The 19,274-nt window shown below is 54.2% G+C and overlaps 1 protein-coding gene across 8 annotated transcripts in view; it reads left to right on the forward strand.

Moving 5' to 3' along the window:
* Nucleotides 1-11,743: 11,743 nt before the first annotated feature.
* CAMSAP1 (calmodulin regulated spectrin associated protein 1) overlaps nt 11,744-19,274 on the forward strand; it is a 55,172-nt gene continuing 47,641 nt past the window's right edge. For 6 of the 8 annotated variants that reach the window (XM_082655740.1, XM_082655741.1, XM_082655742.1 and 3 more), the window contains exons 1-2: nt 11,744-11,809; nt 11,972-12,131. In XM_082655740.1, the coding sequence (XP_082511866.1) occupies nt 11,972-12,131 (160 nt within the window). In that variant the 5' untranslated portion in view covers nt 11,744-11,809. Of the gene's footprint in view, nt 11,810-11,971; nt 12,132-19,274 lie in introns of those variants that run through there. The other 2 variants (XM_082655746.1, XM_082655747.1) reach the window with 1 other exon arrangement.

Genomic DNA, 19,274 nt, shown 5'->3' on the forward strand with positions numbered 1-19,274 from the left:
GGGGGAGGGGGAGGGGAGTGAGTGTCTAGTGGGGACAGAGTTTGGGAAGATGAGAAAGCCCTGGAGACGGAGGTGGTGACGGCTGCCCCTGCGCTGTGCGCTTAAACGTGGTTACGATGGTGAACTTCATGTGATGTGCATTTTACCACCATAAAAGGGGTGCTGCTGTCTGTACCCCGAAACCTCTTGAGGGAGGGGCAGAGGGAATCGGTGCCCTGTCCTCTTGGTGATGCTTGGCAGAGAGAAGGGGCAGTGGATGGGGAAGGGGACTCACGGGGTCGGTGCCCCCAGGAAAGCCTCAGTCACACAGCGGACGCCTGGGTGGGGGGAGGCCCACCTGCCGCTGGCCTGTCCCTCTTTCTGTCTGGCGCCCAGGACCCGGCACCCACAGCTGAGGCCCCCTCCTCACTCCCTCAGGCGAGGCTGTCTGCCGAGTGGCCTGCTCTGTGCTGTGTCCGGTCTCCTGCCAGCTCCGTTTGGAGGTCCCGGGCTCGCCCCAGGGCAGGGGAAGGGCCCCTGAAGTGCACCTCTCTCCCAGGTGTCTGAAGGATGCCGACAGTGACAGTGACACCGCCCTCCTCTCTTTGTCCCGGGGAGTGTGCGATGGCCTCAGACACTCCAGGCTTCTTCCTGGGGCAGCCGGGCTGGGAGGAGCCACCGCTCGAAAACCCCGGCCCCCTCAGTGCCCCCCGGACAGGGCGAGGCTCCTTCTCTGGCAGGTGTCTCCTCGCACCACACAGAGAGGGGACCACTGCCCTGCAGACGTCCCCGGAGGGAACCCATGTCTCTGGTTGGTGGAGGGCCCGCTGGGAGCTGCCCTGGCGAGGACGTGTGTGCTGCCCGCGCTGGGCAGAAGCCGGGCAGCCCCCAGCAGAGGCTGCGCCCCAGACTTTCTGCCCTTTGCCCGGACCAGGAACTCGGGGCTGCCCGTTGGCGCCCTGCTCAGAGCCAGGTCTGCTTCCCGTGGCCTCCTTGATGCCACCTGCCGTCCTCCCCCAGTGGCAGCAAGAGAGGGGGGCTTGGGGCCCAGTGGCTGTCAGACTGTCCCCTAGAGTGGCCCTCCTGCTTACCCTGTCGGGGACTGAGGGGCTAGTTTAGGTCCCACGTGGCCCCTAAGAAGAGGTGAGCGTCCGCTCCGGTCAGCAGGTACCGTCCCCGTGCGCCTGGGGAACCGTCCGTCTCAGGACCGTCGTGCCTCCAAAGTTCAGACGGTCCCACAGGACACGTGGCAGGCAGTTCTGCCCAAGTCTCTTGGTATCAAGAGGGCAGCTGAGTGTGACACCGCCCCACCACCGCGTCGGGGGTCGTAGGGAGAGGGCGTGGTCAGAGGTGAGCGTTGCAGGAAGTGCTGGCCCTGACTGTGGGCCTCAGGACCGGGGACCCCAGCGTCAGGCTTGGGGTGACAAGAGACTTGATCCCCTCCGAGGCGTCCCTGCTGCCCCTTCCCGTCCCGCCACGAGGGCTGGGACCCAGGGCCGGCGTGGAGGCTCCGCGGCCCACGATCTGCTGACCGGTGAGGAAGCAGCGTCCACTGGCCTCGTGGCCCAGTTGCCGGCAGCCCGGGGCTGGTGCGGGACGGGAAGGTCTCTGCAGCGTGAGGACGGCACAGGCTGTGGGCGGCCCGTGGTGGTGGTCTCGGAGGAGCTCGGGGCACCGTGTGGAGACTGCGCTGTGTCTTGGGCTCACCTGTCCCCGGGAGCCAGAGGCGGACAAGGAGAGAGCAGAGAGCAGAGTCGGGGTGGACGGGCTGATCCCGGGGGTGTCCTGGAGGACAAGCGAGCGGATGGCTTCTCCCGTGGGAGGAGGGGGGGCAACACGTTGCCGTGCTTTGTGGTCCTTCACAGCCCAGCCCTCCCGACAGACTCTCCCTGCCTCTCTCGCAAGGGGACAATTAAATTTTCATTAATTAATTTAATTACTTAAGTTTCAATTGAATTAGCGCTTCTCCCTGGGGGAGTGGTGATGAAACAAGTGTTGGGAGGCCGGGCGTCTCAGGCCGAGCGCTGGGGCGTGTGGGGTTTGCTGGGTGACCGGGTCCGGGTTAGGACCGGTTGGCCCCTTTGCACCCATTTGGAGCCACATGTGTCATTGGAGTGTCCCCAGGATTCTCCCAGTGCTTGGTTAGCTGGGGAATCCTCGGGTCCGGCAACCACGGGGACGGGAGCCGCATCGCCGGGCCTCCCCACGCCGGGTCTGCGCCCACTCTCCTGCTGCCGTCGGGGGTCCTCCTGCATGCTGGTTTGTGCCCAGCTGCCCACTAGCCAAGATGAGCAGGCCGTCCTGCCAGGCCTGCCCAGAGGTTCTCACAAGCGCTAGACGGAAGGTCCGGAAGTAAAGCACTGGGGCAGGTGGTCGTGGGGACCTCGGCCGTCGGCTGGGGCGAGAGGAATGCACGGAAGGGTGTCCAGGCAGGGAACAGCGTGCTCCAGGCCAGCAGAAGGGAGGACAGGACTGAGTCCCTGGGGCTGGAGGAGTGGGGAGTGGATACAGCTGGCTTGGCAGGGCCCGGCCTCGGGGGTCCTCCAGCCTGGGGGGTTCTCTTGGGAGTGGTGGAGCCCCTGAAGGCTTGGCCAGGGCTGGGGGCTGGTCTTGACGCTGGGGCTGCATAGCTGGGCCCCGGTTTTGCTTTGTTCTTTTAGTTAATAGACCTTATTTTTTAGAGTAGTTTCGGGTTCACAGAACACTGAGGACAGAGTACAGAGAGTCCTCCCCTCAACCAGTTTGCCCTCTTCCTAACATCTGGCCGCCGCAGTGCAGTGCGTGTGTTACAGTTGAACCCCTGTGACACACGATTATCAACTAAAGCCCGCAGATTACGTTAGGGTTCACTCTCAGCGGTGCACGTCCTATGGGTTTGGACACACGTGTAATGACGTGTACCCACCATTATAATATCACACAGAATGCCTTCACTGCTCCGAACACCCTCTGTGCTGCACCTGTTCCTCCCCCGCTCCCTCCCTGTCCCTGGCAACCACCGATGTTTTTACTGTCTCTGTAGTTCAGCCTTTTCCAGAATGTCACGTAGTTGGAAATCACACGGCGCGTAGCCTCTTCGGATTGGCTTCTTAGTGACATGCATTTAAGGTTCCCGCGTGTCTTTTCATGGCCTGACGGCTCATTTCTTTTCAGTGCTGACTAATATTCCACCGTCTGGATGGCCCACCGTTCACCCATTCACCTCCTGAAGGGCGTCCTGGTTGCTTCCAGGTCTTGTCCATTATGAAAAAAACTGCCGTGAACATCCAGGTGCGTGCTTTGTGTGGACAGAAGTCCTCAGCTCCTTCAGGAAAATAGCCCAGAGCGTGATTACTGGATCTGTCCCATTTTCATTAACCGGGGTGGGGATGGCGGGGGGTAGGGGGGTTTTTTGGACGTTGATGGTGAGGAAGGGGCGGGCCGCCTCCAAGCTACCCTGCCCTCAGCGTCCTGGTTTGGGAGCTCCGGGGGGTCTCTGCCCCCCCAGGCTCTGGCCCCCTTCCCAGCTGATGCCCGGTCTCCTCTCCCTGGAGCACTGCTGGGGCCACATCCAGGCTCGGGACCCTGTCCTCACTGTATCTGTGTGATGCGGGGTGTGTGTCAGTCCTCATGGGGTCTCCTGAGATCAAGGGGAACCCGATCTCATAGGGAGCACCCCGTCCTCTCCTCCCGACCTCTCCTGGCACCTCTGGCCCCCGGCCGCCCAGGAAGCCCTGAACACGGTCCACACACACACCCGGCACCACCCGCGGAGCCCTCCGGTCCAGGGAGGAGGCGTTGGGGGGCTCAGGTCTCTCTGTCAGAGGGGCCCCGGTGCAGGTGGTGTCTCTCACACGGGCCAACAGGGGTTCCCCCTGGGAGGCCCCTCTGTGTCCAGCTGAGGATGACCCAGATGCATCCTGCCTGCACCGGCCAGACCTCCTTGCACCTGTCACCACACCTCGGCATCGGAGGGGGAATGTGGTTTCGATATTTAATTACATCTGACGTTCGTCCACAGATGGCCGGAGGGGCCTCTGATGGCCCTGGCTGCCCCTGCGACAGCGCCTGGCTCGGGGGCAGCACTTCCTCAGGCCCGAGTGTCCCAGCCGGCTGTGAGGACCAACTACAGCTGGACAAGTGACTCGATCTGCAGTTTTCCTCCCTGTCAGTCAGCTCTCATTGCACCGAAATCATGTTTAGACGATAGGACCAGGCACACTGGCTGCCGCTGCCCCGGAGGATTCTAGGCGGATGGGCTAGATGAGATGCCTGATGAGACAGGATGTCCTCGACAGCAGCTCTGAAGTCCAAATTCTGCCACTTTGGAACCAGCAGCCCGAACACCAGCCTGGACCAGCCCTGCGCTCCATGGCCCAGTCCACTGCTGCCCTTCACGCAGGGCTCCCCGGCCGCTCCGCAGACCATCTGGGCTCTAGGCATCGTTAATTTTCTCATTTTTGTTTCATGTTTCAGCTTTGTGCCGAGAATATCAATGAAGGATATTTAAATTTAACAATGAAGGATATTTAAAATTCCGTTCCTTTTTTTCCCTCTTATTGAAGTAAAACGTACACTCAGAAGTGGCACGTGCACCGGGCTGACGGATGGCACGCTGCTTTTGCCCAGATCGTTCAAGGGCTGGGCAGGCAGCAGGGCCAAGTGGGTCGGACTTGCCCCCAACTGCGAGCATGCCCCCCCGCCCCCCCCCCAAAAAAATACAGTGAAGCAGCAACAATAAGAGAAGTTTGTGTCACCACGAAGAAAGTCCAAGTGCCCGGGAATGAACTTGGGGTTCCACCCTGGTTTTGGGGGTCAGGAAACAAGCAAAAGTGCACCTTTTTTTTTTTTTTTGGCAGCAATGCACGGCTTGTGGGACCCTAGTTCCCCGACCAGGGATCGAACCCATGCCCCTGCAATGGAAGCACTGAGCCTTAACCACTGGACCGCCAGGGAAGCCCCAACAAAACTGCACCTTTGACCTCAAGTACGTTAAAATGAAGACAGAAGTCAGTGCTGTGATGGCATTTTTGCTTTTTAATTTTTTAACTGAAATACTAACCTCCATGCAGACAAGCTTCTAACCATGCATCTGCAGCTTGGTGGTCATCCCAGAGCGAATGCAGCCGGGCGTCCCAGGCCAAGGCGGGGGACACAGGGGTCCCTGGAAGGCCCTCTAGCGCCCCCAGCCACCTCCCCTCCCCGACTGACACCGGGGTCAGTTTTGCCTGTTTTCAAACAATTTTTCTACTGAGATCTAATTCCCACATCATAAAAGTCACTCGTTCACACTCGCTCCCCTCCCCCCAGCCCCTGCATTCTGCGTTCTGTCTCCATGTTTGCCTGATCCAGACATTTCACATTAATGGAACTGTGCACTGGCGCTGATTTGAATCTCAGAGACAGAGCTTTGGGTGAAGTAGAAAAGAAGAGCTTTATTGCTTTGCCAGGCGAAGGGGGACACAGTCGGCTCATGCCTCTCAAAACCGTGTGTCCCAACCCGGGGGGGATTTGGCGAGGCGTTTTAGAGCAGTGGTTCAAGGGCGGGGTTGCGGATAAGCATCGGGTGTGTGCAGGGCCTCAGGGGGTCTCCTAATGAGCTTCTGTGGGTCTCGAGGTTCTCAAACTGTGACCTTCTCTCTGGAATGAAGAATGCTTCATCAACTAGTTAGCATCTTCCATTTGTTGGGGGTTTTAGTTCTGCAGAAGAGCTCAGAGATACTGTTATGTGTGTATCCCTTGAGGCGGAACCACGACCCTGCCCCAAGCCTGCACCATTGTTTCTTGACTGTTCCTCCCTGGTCTCTGCATCCCCTCCCTTCCCCGATTAGCAACTGTTTGAATCTGCCCTTTGGAACTCAGGGAAGGTCATGGAGGCCGAAGCCTATTCCCTACAAACAAGAAACAGGGGCCATAAGAAAGGCTTCCATGCCCAGGAGCCCCACAGGGTCCTGCTCGGTTTCAGAATCACACACTCTGTGGCCTTTTTGTCTGGCTTCTCTCACTCAGCGTCGTGTTTTTAAGGTTCGTCCCTGTTGTAGTGTCTGTCAGGGCTTCCTTTTATGGCTGAATAACATTCCACTGTGCAGATGCGCCGCATTTTTCTATCCACCCACCTGCTGAGGGGCATCTAAGCCATTTCTGCCCTTTGGCTACTGTGAACACAGCTACTCTGAGCAGGTGTGTGCACGGTGTGTGACACCCTGGGGCTCTGAGGCTGGGACGGCTCCCCAGGACCCCTGTCCCCCTCCGGCTGCAGGTGACCCACCACTAAGCTTTTCTGTGCCAGGCACCCGGTGGGTGATCTGGTGAAGCCCACGGACCCCTTCTCAGCTAACCCCTTCTAGCACATACCATGAGATGAAAATGGAAATCAACTGTCTTGAAACATTACTATTGAAATATTTTAAAATTGTGGTAGTCATACACATGCTTCTTTACTGATGCCTTAAATGAGCAGCTCTGGCCTGGGTCTGACAGCCGTTGTCACTGGGTTAGTGATGAGCAGGACGCTAGCCGGTGGCACCCATGGCTTGCTTCTCCATGTGGTGGCACTGACGTCCGGCCTTATTTGGGCAGGGCTGACCTGCCCATCCTTTGGGGACAGCACTGCCAGGCCACGGAAGCACTGTCTGCCCTGTAATGAGTGTGAACTCAGTAGACGGTTGTCAGAGTCCTACGCACTCCACACATCGCTTGATTTCAAGGAGACTTCTTGTCCGTGTACATCGTGGGAAAACCGAAATCCGTTAGATTTTATGGAATTGAAACTAAAGCCAGAAAGATGTCATTATTTTATTTCTGTAAAGAAGAGGCAGCTGGCAAGTCAATAAAAAGGTTACATTTGCCTTTTCTTCAAACTGAGTTTTCAGGGACTCGGCATAACGTGGTCACCACCTTCACCGGGCCATCGCGTCTTAGGCCCTAGCTCTAGAATCAGGCTGCTGGTCCGCTTCCTACCCTGCACTCCACGTTCCCTGAATATAGCTGACATTCCACTAAGTGTGTGCATGGGGGCAACTTGGAGGGCACCTGGGGAATCAGTGTAAATAAAGAAAAGTCAGGGGAGCTTGGGGCTTGTGAGAGCCTTGGGGGAAAAGTAGGCAAGAAAACCAGAAACCAGAAGGTGTAACCCCCAACGATGGTCATTTTTGTTTCTGTGGGGGTGGAAGGGCCTTTGGGTCAGCTGGAGTGGAGGAGGGAGGAGCCACAGAAGCAGAGTTTGGGAGAAGGTGGGTCAGGGCAGCCAGCCCGAGGGCCCTGGTGCTGGAGGGAGTTTCCATCTTTCTCTCTGGGGTGGACTCTGAGGGACCCAGGGGTGGCCCCATGTCCTCACGCTCTGAGCTGGTGGGTCAATGGTTAGAGCAGAAATAAGTGAAATTAGAGACTAGAAAACAATAGGAAAAAATCACCAAAGCTAGGAGTTGGTTTTTTGAAAATAAACAAAATTGACAAGACTTTTGCTAGACTAACCAAGAAAAAAAGAGGACTCAAATCAACAAAAGCATAAGTGAAAGAAGAGGGCTTCCCGGGCGGCACAGTGGTTGAGAGTCCGCCTGCCGATGCAGGGGACGCGGGTTCGTGCCCCGGTCCGGGAAGATCCCACATGCCGCTGAGCGGCTGGGCCCGTGAGCCATGGCCGCTGAGCCTGCGCGTCCGGAGCCTGTGCTCCGCAACGGGAGAGGCCACAATAGTGAGAGGCCCGCGTACTGTAAAAAAAAAAAAACATGCCTAAGGGCTTCCCTGGTGGCGCCGTGGTTGAGAGTCCACCTGCCGATGCAGGGGACACGGGTTCGTGCCCCGGTCTGGGAAGATCCCACATGCCGCAGAGCGGCTGGCCCCGTGAGCCGTGGCCGCTGGGCCTGCGCGTCCGGAGTCTGTGCTCCGCAACGGGAGAGGCCACAACAGTGAGAGGCCCGCGTACCACAAAAAAAAGAAAAAAAGAAGAGACATTACAACAGATACCAGAGAAATACACCGCAATTATGCTCCAACAAACTGGATAGCCTAGAAGGAATAAATTCCTAGAAACATACAGCATACCAAGACTGAATCATGAAGAAACAGAAAATCGAAATAAACCAATAATGACTAGAGACTGAATAAGTCATCAAACATCTCCCAACAGAGAAAAGCCCAGGACCAGATGGTTTCATCGGTGAATGCTACCAAACATTTAAAGAAGAATCAATGCCAATCCTTTTCAAATTCCTCCAAACATTTTTAGAGGGGTGAATACTCCCAAACTCATTTTACAAGGCCAGCATTACCTTGATAACAAAGCCAAATAAGGACATTACAAGGAAAGAAAACTACAGGCCAATATCCTTGAAGAGTATAGATGTAAAAAATCTCAACAAAAGACTGACAATAGCACATTAAAGGATCATACACCATAATCAAGTGGGATTCATCCCTGGGATACAAGGATGGTTCAATATACAGAAATCAATAAATGTGATAAAACACATGAATGGAATAAAAGATAAAACTTATATGAGTATCTCAATAGATGCAAAAAAGCGCATTTGATAAAATTCAACAGACTTTCCTGTTAAAATCTCCACAAATTGGGTATAGAAGGAATTTAAGTTAACATAATAAACGGCACATATGACAATCACAGCTAACATCATACTCAGTGGTGGAAGGTTGAAAGCTTTCCTTTTAAGACCAGAAACAAGACAAAGTTACCCACTCTCACCAGTCCTATTCAGCCTAGTACTGGAAGTCCTAGCCAGAACCATTTGGCAAGAAATAGAAATAAAGGACATACAAATTGCAAAGGAAGAAGTAACATTGTCTGTTTCCAGATGACATGACCTTATATAGAGAAAACCCCAACGATTCCACCAAAAAACTGTTGGAACTAACAAACAAATTCGGTAAAGTTGCAGGATACAAAATTAACATTCACATAGCAGTTGCATTTCTGTACACTAACAACAAACTATCCGAAAAAGAAAAGAGGAAATCGATCCCTTTTACAATAGCATCAAAAACAATAAAATACTTAGGAATAAATTGAAGGCAGTTAACAATCTGTACACTGAAAACTATAAGACATTGATGACAGAAACTGAAGACACAAATAAATGTAAAGACAGCTTCTGTTCATGGATCAGAAGAATTCATACTGTTAAAATGTCCACCCAACTCAAAGCCATCTGTGGATTCAATATGACCCCTATCAAAATTCCAATGATATTTTTCTCAGAAGGAGAAAAAAAACAATCCTAAAATTCATATGGAACCATAAAAAATTCCCACACACAAAGGTAACTAGGTGAGGTGATGGAGGTGTTAACTAAACTTATTGTGGTAATCATTTCACAGTACACACCTATACCTAGAGCAAATGATCACATTGCACACCTTAAACTTCCACAATATTATATGTCATTTATTTTATCTCAGTAAAGTTCCAAAAAATGATTTGCCAAACTTGAAAAAAAAATTATATGCTATGACCAAGAGGATTTATCCCATGAATTCAAGGCTGGTTCAATATCTGAAAATCATTAATGTAATATACTACATTAATAGAATGAGTAAAAATACCACACATGATCATCTCAATAGTCACACACATGAGAAGCATTTGCTGAAATCCAACACCCTTTCATGATAAAAACACTCAACAAAATAGGAATAGATGGGAACTTCCTCAACCTGATGAATCCAAACCCCCCAGAGTTAACATCATACCTACTCCGTGGTGAAAGACTGGATGCTTTTCTAAGAGCAGAAACAAGACAAAGAGAGCTACTCTGCTACTTCTATTTAACGTTGTGCTGGAGGTTCTCCCAGGGAATTAGATGAGAAGAATAAAAGGCATTCAGCTGAAAAGGAAGAGGTACAGCTATCTCTAGTCACAGATGTCACGATCTCATATGTAGATAATCCTGATTGATCCTCCAAAAAATTGTTACAGCTAATAAGGTTGCAGGAAACAAAGTCAAGATCAATAAAAACCCCTGGAGTTGCCCTCCCCCCCTTCTTTCTAGGAACTCCGTACCCCACCTGTCAGGGGATGGTCTTCCTTCCTCGTCCTTCCTACCGCCTATTCTTCACCCAGGAAACAGAATGATTCCTCTAAAGGGTCCGTCACATCCTTCCTCCCCGTGTTCAGAGCTCCCCCGTGGCTTCCCATCTCACTCAGAGAACAGGTCAAGGGTCTTACTGCGCAGATCTGCCACTGCCTCTCCGCCCCCGCGCCCCTTTCCTACCAGTGTCTCTGGATCCTGGGTTCCGGATTCAGTGCCTCCCTGCACTCCTGTCTCAGAGCCCCTGTGCCTGCTGTACCCCCTGCCCAGGCCGCAGCTGCCCCGGGTACACGCTCCTGCTTGCCCCTCACTTCCTGCAGGTCTTTGCTCAAGTGCCCCCTTACGGTTTTCCTTGCCTGCCTGCCCCCAGACCCGTTACCCTTTCACCACCTCCTGTCCTACACACGCAGTCACATTCTCCGCTAGACCTCAGCTCCCTGGGGGTGGGGGGTGGTGGGGCGGGCCGGGATTTGTGTTTTGTTCTCTGCTGTGAGCCAGAGTGAGGCTCTTGCCTGCACAGGAATAAGTGTTCGTGGATGACAGGCTGAGTCCTCGGAGCTTACGTCGCTTGATAACCTGACTTAGGATGCTGGGTGAAGTGGAGGTTGGTAGCACCTTAAAAACCGCTGGAGGCTGGGAGCAGCTGTGACCTTCACTCCCAGGGCCCCTTACTCATGGGAAACCATTTCTTCCTGCTGTCCTCCAGGGCTTGGGTCCCTGGACCCTGGCGTACGGCACAGGAGTGAGTCTCCCTGTCTTAGTTTGCCTGTGAGGTCTTCAGAAGCATCACTTACACAGGAGGTTTCACGGTGTTATTATAATTATTAGCCCCATACAGTTCCTGTGGTGGTGACTTTGTCAGGACGAAGCCAGCCCCTTTTGCAGGATGTGCCAGAGGCCCGTCCCCATGGCTACTCTCAGGGGTGAGGACGCTGCAGTTTGTCTCGGGTGTCCAGACGCCCACCTTCCCTGGACCAGGCCCTGGAGACCATGGTTAGTGCCCACTCGGGGCGCGCCCGGGCACAGGTGATCCTGGCAGACTCTACACGCTGCAGGTGGAGGGGGTCTCCTCGGCCTCCAGTGCTGAGGCGGGAGGGCTCTCCGGGTGGGGTCCCCGGGCTCCCAGTCCCTATGGTAGGAGGCACCCCAGGCTCTCTGGGTTACTTGTGTGTAGGGGTCTCTAGGCACCGAGGGCCGCTATGGGGTGAGGCGCCCCCGGCCTCCCAGCGCTGCGCTCCGGGAGGGGGAACCCCCGGGGCTGTTGTGGGGTGGAGGGTCGCGGTCGGCCTGCACAGGCGCTCGGCCCGTCGGGCGGCGGCTGGGGGCCAGTGGTCCGGACAACCCAATGCCGGGGAGGGGGAGGCGCGGCCCAAACAAAGAGATGCTGCGGGAGCCGCCGGGGCCTGTCCGCCCGCGCCGCCCGCGCCGCGCGGCCCCGCGCCCGCGCCCGCGGAAAGGGGACGGGTCTCGGGCGGCACCCACTGCGCCTGCGGAAGGGGGCGGGGCGAGCGCGGGCCGGCGCCCACTGCGCCTGCGGAAGGGGGCGGGACGGGCGCGGGCTGGAGGCCGCACCCACTGCGCCTGCGCCGGCTTCGGCGGCGCGCGCGCTCCCGCCGGTTGGCCACCTCCTTAGCCGCCGCCGCCGCCGCCGCCGCCTACGGCTCCGCGCACGCGCCCCCAGCCCCGGCCCGAGGCCTCGGCCCGCGCCCCCTGGCTCGCCGCCCCCCCGGCCCCGCGGGCCCCGGCTCGGCCGCGCAGCATGCAGCAGCAACACCCGCGGCGGCGGCGACGGCGGCGGCTCTGAGGTGAGGCGGCGGGGACGCGGGCCGGGCGGCGGCGGGGCGCGGGGTGCGCGGGCGGTCGGTGCCCCGCGGCCCCACGCGGGTCCCGGGCGCGGCGAGGGGCGCGGCGCCTTTGTCCCGCCCGGTCCGGCGCGGCCGGCGCTGCAGCGGCCCTTTTGTGTGCAGATGGTGGACGCGGGCGGCTGCCCGATCGGGGAGGGCTGGAGGAGGATGGAGGCCGCGCCCGACGGCGCCGTGGACATCGTGCCGCTGGACCGCTACGACCCGGCGCGGGCCAAGATCGCCGCCAACCTGCAGTGGATCTGCGCCAAGGCCTATGGCCGAGGTGGGCCGGGGGCGCGGGGGAGGGGCCGGGCCTTTGTGCAGTGTCCCCGGCGTGCGGGGCGCGGAGGCGCGGGCTGGCCCGGTGCGCTCTGCGCTCGCGTCGGGGGGCGCGCGGGTCCTGCAGGTGCGGCCAGGGATCGGCGCTCCCCTGCGCTCGCGGGCGGAACCTCTCCTGTTCGGGCGGGTCGGGCGGGAGTCCAGGGCAGAAACCCTTGATCCCGGCCTTTCCCGATTCTTACCAAATGTCAGGTGTGGAATTCCCTAACGAGCATTCCTTTTAAATGGGTAGGGTTTCATCCGAATCATTACCTTCGGTTGATTCCTGTTTCGAAGAACTAGATAACCTTGTTATTGGTCAGGCCCTAATATGTTTAGTGGATTAAGACGCTCCGATTTCCGGCTCTTGGAATCTTACAGACCAAGTGATTCTCGTGATTGCTTGGCTCCGAAGGCTGTCTTTGATTAATTTCAGGTGCTTCGTTTCAGGTACAAAATTGAATGCCGTGGAATCTTTAAATTTGAAGCATTTGTTTAAAAATTGCCTCTATTCTGGTGAAAACGTTCCTGTTTGTAGAGTGAGACCGAAGTGGAGAGAGAACCGTTTCAGAAGAGAGTCTGGTTGACTGGTTTTGAAAACTTGCTGAGCGGGCGTTTCCCGGTGACAGGATCTCACCGGTTGGAGTGGCCTGTGCTATGGATGGACTCGTCATGAGGATAAACACGCCCTGCAAGTCCTAGGGATTAAATGCAGCGCCTCATTTTAAGTTGGTTTTATAGCGTGCAAGGAGAGTTTCCCCCTTTATTTTGTAGATTTCAGTGTTACAGTTCTTTTTTATACTTCCACCAAGCTTTATCCAGTTCCGCGTAGTGTGATGGGGAAACAGTGATTTTGGGAAAATACAGAATTGATGAAAAGCACGAATGAAGTTTTAGAGTTAGGGACAGTGAACGAGTCACCCCGGAGCGGCCGCTTGAGGAAAAGGCTGTGCCGGTTGAGCTCCGCAGGGCAGTGTGCGGCCGCCCCAACTCCGTGGCCTCCCCTTACACCCACCTCATGTCTCGTGTTGGCTGTCGGTTTGCTTTCCTTTCTATTTCGGCACATTTGTTTACATCGCTAAACTCCTGCTGTTTCGTTTTACGGGTTTTTGCACCTGTCATGGCGACCTCTTTATTCTCATCAGGTTCTTGGATTCTTCTAGCTTCCTTCCATCTTCCCCGCCTTGCTTTTTCGCTGCTGTGTAGTATTTCACAGGAAGCTCGTTCCCCGTTCCCGGGCGCTGGCTGGGTTCCAGGTCTCCGCTCTCAAGCACAGTGCGTTCTTGGGCATGGCTGTTGGGGCACATGTGCAAAGTTTCACTCCTGGGTGTATTTTTAAGATTTTTGCATATGGAGGTGGCTAAGGTTCTGGTACTGAATGCTGTATAGACACAGATGCTTTTAAAAAGCCCTCTCGTTGTTTGCTTTCCAATTTCTTAAGCTCAGTGAATGCATTTGTATCTTGTTGCAGTTAGCTTTGGCATTCAGCATGGGACTTGTCAGCTCTCTGGCAATAAATACGCATCTCTTTCAGTGTCACTGTTGGATTAGTCGGGTTTTATTTCCAGTACCAAGTCACTCTTCAATACTTGTTGACTCTTCAGATAACTAATTCAAAAGCTGATATTAAAATTGGCTTTAAAGTTTTGAAATGACTGAAGGTGTGTATTTATAGAACAGAACGTGGGCAGGAGCTGCAGGAGACGAGAGGCTGTCTGAGGCTCTAAGGCTGGGCTGCACGTTGCCCATCCCTTGGCTGGGTTGTGCTCATCAAACTGACCTCAGGAGGTCTGCTTTCCAGTCAGTTTTGCAAAATGAGAATGCTTCTCCATTCTGTACCTTGCTTCAGGAAGGGGAGCCGGGGTAATTTTTTTTTCTAACTGAGAGCTGCTCTTTAAATTTACAAATTCGGGTGATCCCATTTCAGATGACGGAGAAGACTCGCCTGGGCTCAGCTGAAGTGATTTATTTAGTGGGTGTGGGGGTCACAGCCTGGGTGGGAGGTTCCCTGCTACCCAGCGTGGGGTGCTGTCTTTCAGGAGACAGGCTGGGGAGGGGGTTTTGTTAGGATGGCATGGATCTTTCCCCCCAGAGCTCTTCCTAATCCAGGGGCCTGCTCTTTGTTTCGTCTTCTGGACGTCTCCACGTGCGTCTCCAGCTTAGCTTTCAGTTAATTAGACACGGCAGTTTCGGTCTGCATGCTTTAACTGTAAATCAGCTTTTGGTGGGCATGATGGTGGAAGTGGCCTAAATCTTTACTTGTTACACGGTGGTTCATTAGGTAGCTAAATGAAACCCAGCACTGTTTGTATAGGAACTGAAAGCATGCGGACGCTCCAGGGCTAGGTGCTCTGAGGCTGCCTTGTTTTGCGTTTGCCTTTTGGGACTCTCTCTGTGTCCCCAAGGCCACCGTCTGCCATTTGGAGTAAGGGGGGGGGGCTCAGGAGCTCACCCTTGGCCGGGCCTGGAGGAGGCATATGGTTGTGCAGAAACGTTTCCTCCAGTTTTCTGCCTCTGGTGCCACAGCCAGGAACCGTGGGCCGGCTTGTGCTTTTATTTTTAGATTCTCCTCTTTTTTGGGTTAACTCTTGTTTCACGGACAGTGTTTTAATCATTTCTTCAGAAATAATATATTGGATATGTGGAAAGTTGTTCACTTAAAAGTGTCAGTAAGAAGCAGTAGAACCTGCTCAGCTGGAATATTTTTGTGACGTCCTTTTGGGTGAAAGTTGTAGTTAATTGGTAAAGTTTACAGGTGTGACTTGGAAGTTTATTTTACAGAATAGAGTGCTGGACTGGAGCTACTGCATTCCTGACTTTTGATTTTAGTCCATGACCTTAGGAAACCTAAAGGTATTTGGGCCTTGGTTTCAGGGACAGTGGGGGAGTAATAGCTTTTGTTATCTCCCAAGGACAATGTTGAAAAAGTGACCCAGGGAAAGTACTAGAAGGCACTCGGCTACTCGCAAGTGTGTTGCTGTGTGGCTCAGTGGTGGTCATTTCGCCCTCTGAGGAGCCCTGGAAGCCAAGCTGCAACTCACCACGAGCTGAGCTGCCCTGAACCACGCCAGACTGGACCGTAGGGGCCACCAGGGTCACCCTTCCCTTTTTACCAGCAGTCAGCTGGGATTGAGCCGGAGCCCACTGCTAGTGAGGGGTGGACACTCTTGTCCTTCCACAATCTTGTTAATTAAACCACTGATTTGGAAACCACGTTGTGGGAGGGGAAATCTGTGCGGCCATGGGCGGGGTATTTGTAACCAAGCCGCTGCCGGCTGTCTCATTGCTTAGACCACAAGGACAGCTCGGGCTCTCTGTTTGATATTGATATTATTGATATTAGGAGCAAAATCCCTTCGTTGTCAACTCCAGGGGGTCACCACCTTCCTTTGTTGTCTGATGTTTGGCTAAAAGGGAGCACGTGCTCAGCACTCCTCTCCCGGCCCGGAACCGGAAATGACATCGGCCTCTGCTCTCGCCCCTGGACTCGCGGGGGACCAGTGGCTGCTCGAGTCTTGGTGGGGAGGCCCTCGTTCGTAAGCACGTTGGCAGGTTCCTTTGATGTGATGATTTGCTCAGATTATTGGTTATTGAGTTAGATTTTATATTTTAATAGTCTTTTGTTTTTAGCACGGGATTTTTTTGTTGTTGTTGTTTTTGCGGTACGCGGGCCTCTCACTGCTGTGGCCTCTCCCATTGCGGAGCACAGGCTCCGGACGCGCAGGCTCAGTGGCCATGGCTCACGGGCCCAGCCGCTCCGCGGCACGTGGGATCCTCCCGGACCGGGGCACGAACCCGCGTCCCCTGCATCGGCAGGCGGACCCTCAACCACTGCGCCACCAGGGAAGCCCCTTAGCGCGGGATTTGAGTGCTGCTTAGTTGGGAGCTTACGGAGCAGCCTGGGTGCATCTGCTCAGTGGTACTAGGTACTGTGGGGGTCAGGTCGCTGGCTGGCATTGTAGCCTGACCTTCCGCTCTGCGTGGGTGTGCTGAGAAGCGCCTGGTGTCTGTGAGGTCAGGGGTCAGGGTTACCCCATTTAGTGCCATGTCTGCAGGACAGAGTCAGTGCTCACGTACTTGTCAGATTGGTGATAGAGTTGGAAATGCCTTTGAAACAGGTGGAATAGAAAGATTTCTGTCCTGGTGGCCGTACGTGGATGGATTTTCATTTCTAAAGCTATAGCAGTCTGTACACGTTCCCCTTCCTGTCCTGATGCCACAAATTGAATTTTAGCCAAGGAATGTAAATCTGTCTTTAGGTTCAGACTTTGAATCTGAGCGACCCTCAGAAGGGTCGGCCCCTGTTGTGCTTCAGGATGTTGAATTTGTGGAAGTATTCTTACAAAAAGCCCTTAATATTTTCCCTGTGTTACATTTATCCTCCTGATAGCTTATAGCTTCTGCTGTTGGTCTTTTGGTGGCTGTATCACCATTGTATGTGCCAGTCTCCTGTTCTACTTCCTACTTCAACTGTTGAGAAACTCAGATTGCTGTCATTTTTCATCCAATCACATGGTGACCAGGATGGAGCCAATATCACATTCACGCAGCCAGTAATGGCCGTCATGTGCGTATGAAGTTGTATGATGCTGTCTCTTTAGTTGCTTAAAAGTCACATGAATTATTGACACATACAAAGGAAAATGAAATAATGCAAGGACTGAAAAATGGCGGCATGGCGTTAGTCCACGGGCTGTCTTGAGGTAGACTATGGAACTGTCTGGTGGGCACCCAGGGACCAGGGCTGCAGGCAGGGGGCAGCGGTCGCTGTGGGAGGGCTGCCAGGGGAGGCTCCGTGGGGAGACGGGCTTTGAAGGGTGCCTGGTATTTGGAACACCACCCCCAAGAGTAGAGCAGAGCGCATCCGGCAGGTTCCGTGCAGAGGAAGAAGAGTTCTTGGACCCTGAGTCGATTAACCTTGTTGTGACAGAGGATTTGTGGACTGAAATAGTAGGTGATTAGTTTGGAAAATAGTGAGGGCCAGATTGTTCACGGTGTTGCAGGCTGGCTAGCGAGTTCTTTCACGATGTATGCCTCGGGAGGTTTTCGCGTGGGGTGGTGATGGGCTGAGAGACAGCCTGGCGAGAGTCTTCTAGCAGGTTAGAGTGCGAAGAGGCTGTAGTCAGTGGAGTATCCAGGAGCTCGTCTCAGCCCGTTCAGGCTGCTGTAACAAGACATCAGAGACTGGGTGGCTTAAGAACAACAGACATTTTTCTCATGGTTTTGGAGGGTGGAAGTTCAAGGTCAAGGTGCCGGTAGATTCGGTGTCTGGTGAGAGCCTGCTTCCTGATTTGTAGACGGCCGTCTTCTCGCTGCGCCCTCATGGCAGAAAGGGTGAGGGAGCTTCATTATATGGGCTCAGATCCCATTCCTGAGGGCTCCACCCTCATGACCTAATCGCCTTCCCAAAGCCCCATCTCCTAATACCTTCTTCTCCTTGGGGGTTAGGTTTCATTACGTGAATTTTGGGGGACACACCCATTAAGTCCATTGCAGAGCTGATGTCGCTTTGGCTTGAAGAACCAAGGTCTTGGCCAGCTTGTCGGCAGTGGGAACTAGAAAGGTAGGTTGAGCCAACAGATATTAGGAAAGCAGAGTGGTCGAGACTGGGCTGATATGAGGTGGGCTGGCAAGTGGGCGCGCGCGGGGAGGGGTCAGCTGGGAGGCCACCTGGAGCCTGCGGTGCCCTTGACGGGGGTATTTATAGTCTCTATTCCCTGGGGCTTTCCTACTTTCATGGCTTTGTTGTCGCATAGAGAGAGGTGATCTTTGAGTTTTATTTCTGTTTCTGATTTCTTTCGTGTTCCCTCGCCTAGCCCTCTCTTTCTTATTGTCCATGCTAACTAGTTCACTTAAATATCCCTCAGTCACTGTCCTCCAGTTATTTCAAACTCAGGCAAAAGTAAACTTGAATCAGTTCAGCTGAACAGTATGTTGTGGCCTGTGGGGTCCTCAGCGTGCTTCTCAGGGCTCACGGGGTGCTGGCCGTGGCCTTGCAAACGTAGACCTGTGATGCAAGGCCAAGGAGACTAGTGCCTGAGAGAGGAGCAAGTGCTCCGGCAGAACAGGTAAGGGAGGGTGAGAAACACCCCTGAGGGAATCTGGAATGTTCCATTCAAGAAGGTAAAGCTGACTGTGCGGCTCAGGTGGGTAAGAACCTAGTGAAGGTGAGGAAACAGAGAACCGGGACAAGGAGGGCGGGGAGAGTGCTGCATCCTCCAGGCTAAGGGAAAGCATAGCGTTCTAGTTGGGGTGGGATGTGAACTTAGCTGCTGCAGAGTTAGATGAATGTAAGATGAATGTAGATTGGACAGAACGCCTAGGGCCAGATCTTGGAATGCCTTGAATGGCTGATAATTTGGGGTTTTTGTTGTATGTGAATTGGGGAGCCATTGAAGATTTCTCAGGAGGGAAGAGATGTATTAAACCTTGGCTTTTTAGAGAAGTCTCTGCAGGATGGGTTAATGCCCATTGCTGGGTATACAGTGAAGAATTTTATTTTGCACCTTTGAGAAAACGAACTTCATTGAGATAGATGTACTTTACATACAATAAAATGCACACTTTTTTTTTTTTTTTTTTTTTTTTTGCGGTACGTGGGCCTCTCACTGCTGTGGCCTCTCCCGTCGCGGAGCACAGGCTCTGGACGTGCAGGCTCAGCGGCCATGGCTCACGGGTCCAGCCACTCCGTGGCATGTGGGATCCTCCTGGACCGGGGCACGAACCCGCGTCCCCTGCATCGGCAGGCGGACTCTCAACCACTGCGCCACCAGGGAAGCCCAATGCACACGTTTTTAAGAGTGTAGTTTGATGAGTTTAAACAAATGCATACACCCCTGTGCACAGGGCCACAATCAAGGTAAGACCTTTTCATCACCTCCGAGGGTTTCCTTGAGCCCCCTGCAGTCAGTCCCCGCCCATAGGCTCACTGATGTGCTCCTGTCACTGTAGATTAGGTTGGTCCTTCTGGAGTGTCACATGCCTCTAGTCATACATCAGGTGTTCTTGGTCTGGCTTCCTTTACTTACTAGTATTTTAGAGACCCATCCATGTGTGTAGACCTTTTCGCTTAGGGCTGCTAATAGTCTTCATTGTTTGGCTCCCCACA

Source organism: Grampus griseus (assembly GCF_964374135.1).
Source record: "Grampus griseus genome assembly, chromosome: 6".
NCBI lineage: Eukaryota > Metazoa > Chordata > Mammalia > Artiodactyla > Delphinidae > Grampus > Grampus griseus.